The following is a 14,441-nucleotide window of genomic DNA, read 5'->3' as shown; positions in this document are numbered from 1 at the left end:
TAAAAATAACGAAAAAGGGGGTGAAGGGATAAATTACCAAGATAATGACCAGGCCTTTTAAACCATGGCCATAAAATATATTCAAGATCCAAGTGACATATTATAGTGAACATCAGGTTTCATGAATTGAGAGCTCACAATTTTCATTTGTAGGTGTTTACAGTACAGCTAACACTTGGAGATCAGCACTGGGAAGCAGAAGGAACTAGTATTAAAAAAGCCCAACACACAGCTGCTGCCAAAGCTTTGGAAGGAACAAAATTTCCTAAACCCATAGTCCGCCCTTTTCGTAGCGAAGGAAGGAATCCAGGTATTATGCGTGGGCCAAGACAGGTTCCTTTCAAAAGTGTGTCTAGAGGTACCCATTTAGTATGTATATGAATTCTTTCTTAACTAACTTGTTGATTTTGAAAGCACAGATTCTGCACTACCAGTGGCAAATGCTTACCTTTTCAGAATCTTAACCTTACTCTAAAGCAGTGGTTCCCAATCTAAGATCCATTGATTCCTAATGATCTGGAGAGATGGTCATGGGAGGTGGTGGATGTCATCAAACAATTTCTAAGAACAAAAGTACATTTTTTTCTCTCTTTTGATAAGGTTGTGTAGACTGCCAAGAATGTAGGTTTTAGCTAAAATCATTTCACTTCAGTGTGGTAATATTGTTTATAACATGTCAGGCATAAGCCCTGATTGTCAGTTCTGTGTCTCCTGAACATTAACAATAATGAGAAAATAACTTAAATATTTATTTCTTAAATACACATCAATAGATAATATCTTTCCAAGCAAGGGAGCTAAGTGGGGAAAATACTGATGAAGAAGAGTATCTGGTGAGAGGTTGGGAACCACTGACCTGGTGGCCTTAGGCAGAAGTAGCTGTTTAGCAGAGTTACCCTCAAGTGCAGGAAGTCATCCCAGGCCCTGTGCATGAGGGACTGAATCTGGGAAGATCTCGATCACACCTTTCTTGTTGCTTTTGATTTCTCTGTTGTATTCTTTCTTCAAATTTATTCTCCACTGCAGATAAATTTTATGGGTCAGAGCTGCTCTTACTTAAAATGCAACTATTTGAATTATGTAAAATATATAGTTCTGATGTTAGCTAGAGAGAGGTTGGTTACTCATATGACCTTCGGATTGTAAACCCAAAGATATCCTTACCAATTTGATTTATGCACCAAATTTAGTCATAGCAATTATGGTACAGAATCAACTTATTTTTATTTTCCTCTACATACATCCAGAAGAGGCATTTTAAAGTGAATTTTTATGTGCATTTAAATGAAACTTTGCCATTGCTAGTGTTGTTCTGTGTTTGATATGAAAGTGTTGTTTTTAAATGTGATTGTGCACTGACACTAATCTTTCCAGGCTGGTCTTCTTTTTAAATGGTTTTTAAAGGTTTATGAATTGGATTAACCGAGAGGAAAAAAAATAATGAAAATGAATAATGTATATTTCCTAAAGTTGATAATTCTGAAATAACTGAAGATATACTTGCTCCTGTTGTATATAGAAACAGAACTCATTTTCCTAACAAGTATTACCACAAGTCAAATCCCTTTATAAATTTCAGGAATGGAAATAATCTAAATATTTTGTGGGTCTCATGTGACTTCTCCAGATAGAATTTACTTGTCTCCTCCTCAGTGATTCTGTACCTTTCTTTGTAGCACACATCCTGTTGTAATGTAGTTCTTTGAGTGTGTTGTGTTCTTTGAGCTCCTCTGGGGCAAGAATTATGTTCCTCAAGCTTAGCACACTGCTTTGCCTCCAGCAAGTATGGAATAAATGCATCGTTTTATGAAGTAGTGTGTACAGACATCCTTCTAAGTGTAAGCCAGTCAGTCAGTACAGAGTTATATTGGTTAAATATTCCCAAACAATGAAATGATTTGGACAGTCCTGTGGGATTTTTTAATCATGGAATTTGATATGTATTGGAACTTATTTCTGACAACTGGAATGTATGGCTTTCACTGCTGACACCTTATATTACATTGTTGCTCCCCTAAAAGCTCTTATAGTGTATTTTATGATGTTGACTGTGTATTAATATCTACAAATCATAGCAATCTTGGATTTCCTGACCTGATGCCTAGCAGTGAAGTACTTAGATCCTTCCATGAAATGCATCATGAATCCAGTTAGTAGAAAGCATGCTATTCTTTTTGATTTTAGTGAGTATCATTCTCATACAAGAAGAAAACCAGTTCTTTACATTGATTCTGTGTTGCAGAAAGCATAACCCCTACTGTAGAGCTAAATGCACTGTGCATGAAACTTGGAAAAAAACCAATGTATAAGCCTGTTGATCCTTATTCTCGGATGCAGTCCACCTATAACTACAACATGAGAGGAGGTGCTTATCCCCCAAGGTATGTATTGTTTTATTTTCATGGAATAATAAGATGTATAGATTGTAGAGCACGTAATGGTTTGGCCCTCTTTGCTCTGCCAAAAGCTAAAGTCAGTCTTAACTGTGCTGGTGTCAGTGGAACAGTATCTTGATGCTCTTTTAACGCCTATCATTGGGAAGGGCCTGAGCACATTCCTCACTAGCAGTACGGTTTGTGCCCCAAGCAGTCTGGTAAAAAATCACCTTTGTAACTCTTTTGTACAACTAAGTCATATTTGAACATGATTCCTGTAACACGATTCTCGCATTCATAGATTTCCTGATTATTGATTATTGGGTACTTTTTGACTTTTGAATTTATTTATGTGCTTTGTAAATAGCTTTGGTGTACAGTGCAGTTACAATACTAATTTAAACCCCAAAATGTCATGTGTTAAAAATCTGTTCATGTTCATAAGACACTAGAGGATAGATGGATGATCAAAATGGAGGCCTTTATTTCCCTGCCCTTCTTTGGAGTGGGGGGTTGTGGAGGTCAAAGCCATTTTAAAAATAGAAACTCTGAAATGGAAGAAACCAGCCTTTGCCAGGCTATAGGCTGTTGGGATTTCCAGAAATGAGGGTCCTCTCTGAAAGACTTCTGTTTAAAAATTTCCAACATTTTCAGGAGACATGGAAATATAAATCTCAGATATGAGAAAATGGAGTAAGCCGAGTTTTCTATCTCAGCCAAAGCCTAATCCATTTTAGATTTTGTAAATATGGGTTAGTTTTATAAATTGAGCTCATGTAATTTGTAAGTCATGTACTTTGTGCAGCATGAACAGTATTTGCTCATACTGTGTGGCAATTCTCCATCGTGAACGTATGAAATCTCTGGATAGACTGATGACGAGTCATTATTGGCAGGCAAACACTAATGTGGTTAGGACCTATGATGAAGGAGATTCCTGGAATTTGGCAGAGAATATTTGAGTGACTTATCCATCTAAGACTAATTTTCCTTACCCTTCTATTTTTAGGTACTTTTACCCATTTCCAGTACCACCTTTACTTTATCAAGTTGAACTTTCTGTGGGAGGACAGCAATTTAATGGGAAAGGGAAGACGAGACAGGCTGCGAAACATGATGCTGCTGCAAAAGCTCTGAGGATTCTGCAGAACGAGCCCCCGCCTGAGAGGCTGGAGGTGAGGAGAGAGCAGAGCTGGGGCTCCCTGACACTCTGGGTGTGGCAGGAGGGTGGTAGGAAAGACGTCATCTCTAGTTACTTTTTCTAAGAGGATACATTGAGAGCTGTCCATAATTTTTGTTATTTGATAGCTTACGTGATTTTTTTTTTTTTTACCTGGTAGCTATCTTGCCTTTTTTCCCCTTTAAAAAAATTTCTTAGCAAGAAAGTCAGTCTCACAGTATGGTGGCTAGGTTCCAAGAGTGAGCATAGTAGAACACAGGAAATGGAAGCAGCTGCCAGTTTCTTAGGACCTGGACCTAGAAATCAACATAGCATCACTTGGCCATATTCTACAGGTCAAGAAGGCACAGAGCCCAGTTTCAAAAAAGAGGAGATACAGAATCTCACTTTTTTTTTTTTGTATTGAAGTAAATTTCACATAACATAATTTCATAATTTTGTTCCTTTTTAAAAAAAACAATTTCACAATTTTTAACCATCTTAAGTATACGTTTCAGTGGCTTTTAGTACATTCACAATGTTGAGAACCCTACTTCTGAATGAGAGGAGTATCAAAGGATTTGGGGGCTGTGTTTTAAAGTTATCACAATAGGTAAAGGATTTTAACTCTTTGTGACTAAATAGGAATGTGGGTCTTAGAAAATCTGACTCCATGCACTGAGGGGCCAGAGCATTTGTGACTATGTCTGTAAAGCAGTCTTCTCACCAGAGGTTCAGAAGAAACCCACTGAGTAGAAAACACTGAGATTTCATGATTCTGTTTAATCACAGCATGAAATGCCTCCTAAATGTATCCCTGGGAAGCATTTGACTTTTCTTCCTCAAGAAACCAGGTCTCAAAGAATAAGAAGATATTGCACAGAACATTTAACTAAATGTGTGATGATAGATATGGACTTGAGTGGCCGCTTGGCTGGGTGCTTGCTAAGGTCCATTTTATCTTGCTCCCCTCCAGGGTGACTCAGCTCAGGATGATGCTCTGTGGCTTCATGGCTGGCCGCCCAGGAGGGTTTTGTTTTTCTTTTGTTACAGTGCATTTCCATCTTCAGTGTAATCTCACATTTTAACAGAGATCATCTGTTTCCACGGTCCACTGAGGACCAAATAAGAGACAATGAACTGTAACTTAGAAGAGAAGTTAGTGAAGTGAAAGGATGAGCCTCTCAGTGGTAAGATTTGTGAAAACACCAAAAGGTAGTGAAAGCTGAGTCGTTTTTAGAGGCTTTTCATTTTTTGACTTGACTTTGGTGCTAATCTAATTGGAGTCAGATGGAGTAGGTATTTCTTGGTTCCCTCTAGCCAACAGTTGTTAAACTATTGCTGAACACTGGTATTTCGGTTGTCTGCTTCAGAAGCACTTAAGAAGTTTAAAAAAAAATTCCTTGGCCCAATCCACACGAGTCTAATACAGTTGGTCTCAGCCAAGACCTAGGAGTCTGGCCGTTGCTTTTTTTTCTGTTTAGCGTGCTCTTGGAGTAACTCTAAAGCACAGTTAGGGTTTGGGGATCATAGGTCCTAAGTATTTTCAGTGCGTCCCAGGCAGTTTTCCCCCCTTTGATTCCTCCTTGGAAGTATGTACTCCCCATATTGCTGCAAAGGGAAGGTGCCTGTCAGTGGCTCAGAGCTGACCATCACTCTCTAGACCAGTTGCTTGGCTCAGGCCTGCGGGCAGAGGCTATAGTGGACACCCTCTCTTTGGCTCATCTGACCTCTGTAAGGAGCTTGGCTGGGAGACATGGTCATTACTCGTGCCCCTTGTTTCCTCCTCTTTGCCCCTTTTCTAGTTCTGTATGGTTTGAACTAGAGACAGTTCCCTTCAGAAATGGCCCAAAGACTGGCCTCAGCCAGTGCTTCAGAAACGAGAATCATTAACTAGGATGTGACTTTTTCTTTGAAGTAATAAATGAAACACTAGGCTTTCCCCCTAAATGAGCTGCCTCTGGTCTACCAGGCCACCTGGAGAGTGGGCACCAAGAGGTAAAGAGAGACTTTAAAAAAATTCTTAAGTGTTTGTTGGGGAGGTAATTAGGTTTACTTATTTATTTTTGGAGGAGGTACTGGGGATTGAATCCAGGACCTCGTGCATGCTAAGCATATGCTCTATCTACCACTTGAGCTATATACCCTCTCCTGCAAGAGAGACATTTTTTAAAGGTAACTTTAATTTTTTTTCTTACCAGTAATGCCTGTGAACTAAAAAATTTAAAAACTCAAAAAAAAAAAAAAAAGAAAAACAAATGATGTATAAATTTACCATTTGTAGATAGTCAATATACACATTTTGGTGGATGTCAGTGCATGCATAAGTAAATACACGCATCTGTCTGTTTCACAAAAATGGAATGATACTGTACAGTAACCACCTTTTTTTCCACTGAAATGCTTATTATGAATGTTACCATGTCATTTACTTATAATTCTGTGGAGGACTCAGATTCAGTATGCTTCTAAGCACTTTTTAATGGCTGCAAAGTGTTCCGTTGTGTGCCCATACCAGTTTATTTTTTGAATAACAGAGGCTTGGTTAATTAGGTTGTTTGTAGTTTTACCTGTTATAACATAGGTAGTGAAGAACATTGTTGTAGTTGTCTTTGTGTATGCCTGTGATTATTTTTGTGAGCCACAGTCCTAGAAGTGGAGTTGCATAGTGATGTATACAGCCAAGTTCCCCACCAAGAAGATGGTACCATTTTAGGCCTCTGCTAACGAGGCCTGAGTGGCCTGTTGTTAGCCCACAGCCTGCCAGCATTGAAATTATCATTTTAAACAGATTGTCCATTTTGCTGTTGAAAATTTTAGAGCATGTGATTGTATGGTGAATCAGTTCATCTTCTCTATAACGTAGCCAATAAAGCCAGCAGTTTCTGTCTACAAGACAGGTGTGGCCCCTGGTGACAGGCATTGTGCTGGGCCCTGGAGGTACACAACAGCACTGCCTCTCCCCATGTGGAGCTTGATTGATGGAGTTGACTGACATTAACATCAGTATCATCAGAAAGTGCAGTGAGTGCTAGGATGGAAGTAGCACGTATCATGAGAGCACAGAATGTCTTGTTTAGGTCAGAGTAATAATGGTCCATTCAGAGAAGTCCTTTCTGAGGAAGATAAGCAAAAGAGCAGGGGAAGTACATTCCCAGCAGAGGGAGCAGCTCATGCAAAGGTCCTGAGTTGGGAAAGCACTTCTGTTCTATTCTATTCCATTCTGTTCCATTCTGTGACTTGTGCTGATAAAGGATAACTTATTCAGTGAGCTGTTAGATGTAAGGTGGTCATAGCTACAATGTCTGTAACAGAGAAAAACAGGAGGTAGCCTAATAGGTCCATTAGTAGGGAAATAGTTAAATAAATACATCTAACCGAGGGAGTACTAGAGTGTGGTAGATCTCTATACATGGACGTCAGAGGAGGCCCATAATCTATTGAATGGGGGAGATCAAGATCCAGAGCTATTGTTACATGTATAGTGTGATTCTGTTTTTGTTAAGTAAACAAAAGCTCCAGCTGTGTGTGTGTGTGTGTGTCTGTCTGTCTGTATACATCTGTATATGTTTGGATGGACATAGTTTCTATCTTGAAGGTTATGTCAAGCTTTAAAAGTAGTTTTCTCTTGGTAGTAGTTATAGAAGACAGACTTTTAAAAAATTGTACTGTTTGAAGTCTTTTGTTTTTAATACTGCTTTTGTAAAAATAAATAAATGCAGTCCTTTCTGATCGTGAGTCCTTATTTTCACTTGAGCCAGGGACATATTTAAGTAGGGTTAAGACAATTGGAGACTTTAATTTTCATTATACTTTCATGGTCCATTGGACCCAATTTTTATTTTTGAGGTTTTTCCAGTTCTGTAAGAATTGGTATTATAGGACTTTTATTGTTTTTTAGAGGGCTTAAAAAGAACAAAGAGAAAGCATATTTTTGAATGTAAAATAAAACTTGTTCTGTCTAAAAGTGATCCTGTGGGTCCTTTGGCCCATTTTATAAATCTTTACATTATGGAATGTTTTCCTGTTTTGAAACATTACTGCTTGTCATCCTACATATATATCATTTCAGCACTGTTGATCATATATTCCCAAATATGCAATAAGCAACACTAAAATAAGAAAATGGAATAATGAAATCCCTGGGTGGATGATACAATAGTGAAATAATTGTTGTTATCGCATCATCCTTTTGTGTTCTTATTCCATTGCCTAATATATCACATCATCTTTCAAGAAGATACAAAAGAAGACTGGAGACACCATCTTTTTAATCTACTTTTAGCTTTCATTGAACCCAGGTGAAAATTCAGAATTTTTCTTTTTCCATCTGTAATGACAAAGAGAACAAAACTGATGGAAGAAGACATTTTTATTATTAGACAAATCAGAAGGTGAATGCGGAGACAGACTAGAGTCTAATGATGATGGTGAGATTGAGTGTTGAAGTGACTCAGACTGGGAATCTTCAGATGATATCTTGGATAAGTTTTCCTAAACCCAAAAGTTGGCAAGTGAACTATGTATTTCTGTGATGTATAAGAAAGAAATGTATATTCTCTCTGGTCAGTCATTCAACAGGAAGGACTTTGCCACATAGTATTTTGCAACAAGAACCAGACTATCATGTTTTTGATTTTTTTAAAAAATTTGTGTGACGACAGCCTTTCATCTTTTATGATGTTTGGCCACCAGAGTTTCTTATCATTGTTTTTTTTTGAAGTCAACAATTCTTTTCTTTTCTTTCTTTGGTGGGGGAAGATAATTAGGTTTATTTATTTATCCTTGGAGCGAGTGCTCTACCACTTAAGCTATCCCCCCCTTTATCACTTAATGTCTACAAAGTAAGTGGACACATGCTGAAGTAGGTGTGTGTTTTGGAAGGAAATTGATGATATAACAATGAGAAAAATCGTTAGATCCTTCTTTTGGCTTTTATAAATCTAGAAATGAAAGCGTTTTGTAGTTATGGAGCAAAGAAGATGGCTGTTGTCTCTTCAACAAAGTTATGTGTCAGTTTCCAAAGAATGTGCTTTGCCAATAGCAGTATAAGAAGAATCAGAATCATGATAAGCTAGAACCTGTGGAGATGAATTTGAAATCTGGCCTTGTTACCGGGGGCTGTGCTCTAGGTTTGATGTGTCAGTTGCTGATCAGTTAGGTACATTTAAAGGACCTTGCCCATTTTGGGTATATTTGCCTTCCTTCCAAACTACAAACCTGAAATAAAACTTGGATTTCTTATTTTAATTTCGTATTAAAATCTCCAAGGAAATGACTTGTTATCCTTTTATTCTTTCTGTATGTTTGTAAAATGACTTTAAATATAGAAAAATAATCGCTTCTCAGCCTGTTGGCTAAGATCAAGTGTAAATATAGAAAAGTAAATAGGGTCCTTTGAAGCCAGATGGTAAATGGTGATGACTATTCTTTCCTGCCATATTGAGGGTTAAGCATGGATCAGAGTGGTTTTTTTGTTTGTTTTTTGTTTTTCCTTTTCTTTAAATGTTACCTAGATTTTATTGCTGAACCATACAGTGTGGGATTGATATTAACAGTAATTCCCACTTCATGAAGGTTAGGCTAAGGGCCTGCTGCACTTTCCCCATCTCACTGGGAATGGTATTTGTGGATTTGTTTTGAGTTATTTGCTGCTCCCTTCATCACAACATTGTGTCCAATTCAGATAATATTAAAATTAGTTACATATAAGAGCAACATAATCTCAGTACCAAATAAATGTATATCTTTGTTTCCCGTTTTGCATTTTTATTTTAGTGGCTGCTTTGTCCCTTCTGAAATTCCTTTGGAAACAGTGGCTTAGAGCAGTGAATCTCAACTATGGATGCTAGTAAAATCACCTGGGGACTTAAAAAAAAATCAAATACCATATATAAAACAGATATTTAGGCCCTACCTGCAAAAATTTGAGTTCACTTACCTGGAGCAGGGCTCTGGTGTCTGTCCTTGAAAGCTTCCAAGTGATTCTAATGCTGCTGTGGTTGAGAACCACTGGTTCAGAGTTTAGAATTTAGTAGTAGACCATTATTTTCTATCAGACTTGTGTGGAACTTCAGTATGCATAATAGAAATACAACATTTCATTAGTAAAGTGTGTAAGTTTGAGTTTTATAATATTTATAAAGGCAGTCACTGAGAATGATTTATGTGAATTTTCACAACACAGAGTTACAGTACATATTGTTTTTGTCCATTTAAAAAAAACCCTGTGGCTGGGAAAGATCAAGTCCCATTTTCTTTAATTCTTTTCTTCTTTCAATTCTTGTTTTTAAATGGAGGTCCTGGGGATTGAACCCAGGACCTTGTGCATGCTAAGCATGCACTCTGCCACTGAGCTGTACCCTCCCCCCACTGTCCCATTTTCGAATAGTGGTTAACTTAACTCTGCCTTGGTGAGGAGAGTAAAGGCTGCATTCATTGTTTTCCTTATAAAAGAAAAAAAAAAACTGACATCAGTATTGCTTAGTGCTAGCATTCGTTAAATCCAACACAGTTGCCTGTTATTATCTGTGATTTTCTGTATGTTTGAAATGGGTCATAACTAAAAATAAAAGTTAAAACTAATTGAGTGGTATAATGAACAAAAAAGTTGAAAATTAGGGTACATTCATGGCAATGGAAGTCTTATCAGCCTCAGCACCTGGTTTATTTCCAAATTTGGTTCTGGTTGCACATAAGGAGAACATTCTCACTGACATAGTTACTTATCATGAGAATAGACCATTTTTTAAGTAGCTCATTAAAAAAAAAATCTCTGGATACTCTTCAGATAAACAGCTGTCAAGAAGCTTGGTTATGTACAAAAATGAGTTAATCTGTTAGCAGAAGTTAATGTATTGACAGTCTCTAGAGTGTGTTAATATTTGATATGAAACACTTGTTGCTTTTCAAAAAACTAAGGTGAAGTATAAAAGTTGCCTTTTTAACCATTTTTTAAGTGTACAGTCTTGTGGCATTAAATATATTTTCAGTGTTGTGCAGCTAGCACCACTATCCATTTTCAAAACGTTTTCATTGTCCCACAGAAAAACTTGGTGCACATTAAACAATAACTCTGCCTTCCCCCATATTTGTCCCCTGGAAACCTCTGTCCTACTTCTGTCTCTGTATTTGCCTATTCTCAATACCTCATCTAAGTGGATATTTGTCTTTTGTGCCTGGTTTATTTCACTTATAATAATATTTTCAAGGTTTATCTGTGCTGTAGCATGTTTCAAAATTCTATTCTTTTTAAAGGCTGACTAATATTCCATTATATCAATATTCCACATTTTGCCTATCCATTCATTTGTTGATAGATGTTTGGGTGGTTATCATCTTTTGGCTGTTGCTATGAACATTGATGTACAAATACCTGTTGGAGTCCCTCCTTTCAGTTCTTTTGAGTATATATCTAGCAGAGGAATTGCTGAATCATATTGTATTTCTGTGTTTAACTGAGGAACCACCACACTGTTCTCCAAAGAGGCTACACCATTTTACATTCTCACCATCAGTGTACAAATTTTTCAGTTTCTCTGCATCCTTGACTTGCTGTTTTCTTTGGCTGTCTTTATGGGTGTGAAGTGGTATATCATTGTGGTTTTGATTTCATTTCCCTATTAGAGATGTTGAGCATTTGTATATCTTCTTTGGAGAAATGTCTATTCAAGTCCTTTCCCTGTTTTTGAATTGCATTGTTGTTGAGTTGTAGGAGTTCTTACATGTTCTGGACATTAATTCTTCATCAGATATATGAGTTGTGAATATTTTCTCCCATTATGTGGGTTGTCTTTACTCTCTTGATAGTGTCTTTTAATGTACTAAAGTTATAAATTTTGGTGAAGGCCAATTTATCTATTTTTTTTTCTTTTGTCGCCTGTACTTGTGGTGTCATATCCAAGAAATCATTGCCAAATTCAGTGTCATGAAGTTTTTCCCCAGTTTCTTCTTCAGTTTTATACTTCTAGCTCTTGTGTTTAGGTCTTTGATCTATTTTGACTTAATTTATGTATGGGATACAAGGTAAGGGTCCAGCTTCATTTTGTGTGTGTGTGTGTATATTTGGTTTTCCCAGCACCATTTGTTGAACATGCTTGCTTTTTAAAATACAGTATTTTTTGTTTGTTTAAACCTATTTAAAAAGTAACTGTCAAACCAAAACTCTGTGGAACCCCAGCCTTCTAAAACACCTTGCTTGAAGATTTCTGGCTTTCAGGATTCACTCATAAAAAGACAGGCCCTCTTTCTCCTTAGAATTTAAACAACGAACCTAAAAGTGTGTTTGGCTTAATAAACCACCAGAAATTGCTATGCAAACAGTTTTGAGTAGGCAGCGAGTGAAATCAAACCAGATTAGAAAGAAAACATCATCATCATGAAAGGAGAGAAAGAATTACAGTGTTTGGTATAAATTTACTTGTACAGGAGTATATTCTTGGTTGTATTAATGTTTTTTTTTTTTAACTCAGAATTTTTCTAACTTTTAAAAAACTTCCTTTTAATTACAGCTTGAAATATCAATCTTGTGTGAAGTATAGGACCTACCTGATAAACCTAAGGAATTGCACAACAGATAGAATCCTGGATAGTGCTACACCTTGCCTGTTCAGGGATTTCAGCCATGGGTTCCTGTCAGATAGTTCTAACCTTGAAAATAAGATTTTACAAATTTTTTTTTGACAAAAGCATTCCAGTATAAGAAAACAGAGCTGTCTTGACATGTTTTGGGGTCACTTCGCTGTTTCTCACGTTATCACTGCTGCACAGTAGAGAATCCATGTGATCCACACACATAGGAAAGATCTCTGCTTCTCTCTAATCCCAGCCTGTGGAGGACTGAACCTTGCTACAAAGCTGGAGTCTCAGCTTTTGTTCGGGGAACTTTATTAGTTTACACCTTGCATTTTGTCCATCAGCAATTAAGGATGAGACACATGGCAGTTTTGTAACTGTTCCACTGCCTCTTTTTTTAAAAAGTGGCTTCCGGGGAGTTTTTGTCCAAATAAGAAACTTGCACACCTAAGTGGAGAGACGTATTTGTCCTTGCCGTGCCCCGCATAGACTGTACTTGGACTTTTTCCAAAATGTGGTTTGCCAGTCCTCAAGGGGGCTCCAGGAGTCCCTCTCTGAGTGGCCATGGCTCTCCCTGTACCACGATTAGGTTGATTCATACCCAAAGGCCAGTTATGTGTGGATTGTTTATGGTGGATTTATGAGGCACAAACTGACCATGAAAGTACACTTTCTGTTAACTTTTTAATTCCACTGACACGTGGTACACATGTGGCCTTGTTCCTGGTGCTCAGTGCATAAAGCCTAGGTTCAGTGCTTTTAAGGTTTATCATCACAGCTGGGACCTTGACAGCTTTAACAAGAGTTAACTAGTAAACGATTATTCTTCCTTCAGGTAAATGGAAGAGAATCAGAAGAAGAAAATCTCAATAAATCTGAAATAAGTCAAGTGTTTGAGATTGCACTTAAACGGAACTTGCCTGTGAATTTTGAGGTAAGCTTATTTATGTGTAGGACTCTCGATTATAAAATACTGTTGGCATTCATCCTGGGAATTGTGTTTTTCCTGAATAACATTGGAATGATAATTACTTATATGTGAACCTTCAAATTTAAGATTGAAACTTTATATTTAGCAAAGCAATATTTCTTCCCAGGGCAGCCGTGGATCTCTAGATGGTCCATGGATGGCCTCAGTAGGTCCGTGGGCCTCCTGAAATAGTCTGAAGGGGGTCGTGTTTATGTTCACACGTATGTTCTTCTGGAGGGAGGATCTATTGCCTTCATAATACTCTCAAAAGCATCTGATACCCCTAAAATATCTAAGAATCTCCCTTTAGTGATCCCTAAAAATCTTGTCAGAGTAATTGTTAAAAAGACATAGGTTTTGTCATTGTCCAGTGTCCAGTTTTTCCATTTAATAACTTCATTTGTTGTTGAAGACCTTATGGTCTAAAAACAGTTAATGGTTGTTAGTTCAAAATGGAAAATAAGATACATTAGGTCTGTGTTTCCTTCAAAGACATAGTGAGTCCAAATAGATTAGGCAGGTAAGGGGGAGTTTTTTTTTAAAGTTTCCCTAATTTTTGCAGATAGTTTGCAAATCCTTTCCTTTGATTTCTGTGTTTGGTTATGCAAGGTTGAGTTTTAATAGATTTCTTTATCAGGTATTTGGTCTTTCAGAGTTATAAAGAGCATATGTTTAGTCTTCCAGAGAGCTTTAAACTCCCATATTTGTTACTTTAGGTAAATGCAATTTGAGGTGGGACATCTGCTTAAAACAATTTTAAGTGGTTCATGAACTTCTTTTGGCCTATTTCTTTTTTAAAAAGCCTACCTGAAAATTTTATCCTGTAAAATATTTTAATTTTGTAGCATCTTTGCAGTTTCAGGTGATTCCCAAATTTCGTCTGACTTTGGTAAAATATGTGCCTTCTCCTATTACGTACCAGTGCCCTACACTGGCTCCTGAGTTCAGTCCTTAGTCTGTCAGCTGAGTGATGATGACTTCTAACGTACAACCTGGCAGTGCTCACCTGCTTGCCATGGGGCACAGGTGGCAATGGCAGTTGCACTTGGATCACAGGGCCACCTCGCAATCCCCCCACCTCATCCCTGCCCTGCCCTGGCAGGCAAGACCAGTTATATGATCCACCTTCCAGAGTACAGAGCACCAGGTGGACCTAGGGTTGACATCCCCTTACCCGGCCCTCCATCCCTTCCAGTCTTTTTCCCTCTATTGGGGGTGGCAGGTAGGGGTTGAGGAGGCGATGAGACAGGGGACATACAGAATGACAGGGCTAGTTATTGGGTGGGAACTAGGCGAGAGCTTCACTCCACAAAGTCACAAGGTCTTTGTGAGACTATGTTGCAGGAAAGAGAAGAAACGCTCT

The 14,441-nt window shown here is 37.8% G+C and overlaps 1 protein-coding gene across 11 annotated transcripts in view; it reads left to right on the top strand.

The window, feature by feature from the left end:
- Nucleotides 1-14,441, top strand: part of STAU1 (staufen double-stranded RNA binding protein 1) — a 49,572-nt gene that overhangs the window by 20,703 nt on the left and 14,428 nt on the right. For 6 of the 11 annotated variants that reach the window (XM_074347400.1, XM_074347401.1, XM_074347402.1 and 3 more), the window contains 4 exons: nucleotides 154-310; nucleotides 2,243-2,381; nucleotides 3,385-3,550; nucleotides 12,944-13,042. In XM_074347400.1, the coding sequence (XP_074203501.1) occupies nucleotides 154-310; nucleotides 2,243-2,381; nucleotides 3,385-3,550; nucleotides 12,944-13,042 (561 nt within the window). The remainder of the gene's footprint in view (nucleotides 1-153; nucleotides 311-2,242; nucleotides 2,382-3,384; nucleotides 3,551-12,943; nucleotides 13,043-14,441) is intronic. The other 5 variants (XM_074347406.1, XM_074347407.1, XM_074347409.1 and 2 more) reach the window with 1 other exon arrangement.

The sequence above is a fragment of the Camelus bactrianus genome, chromosome 19 (assembly GCF_048773025.1).
Source record: "Camelus bactrianus isolate YW-2024 breed Bactrian camel chromosome 19, ASM4877302v1, whole genome shotgun sequence".
In the NCBI taxonomy this organism is placed as follows: domain Eukaryota; kingdom Metazoa; phylum Chordata; class Mammalia; order Artiodactyla; family Camelidae; genus Camelus; species Camelus bactrianus.
Note: the sequence above shows the minus strand (reverse complement) of the source record. Positions and strands in the feature narration are given on the sequence as shown.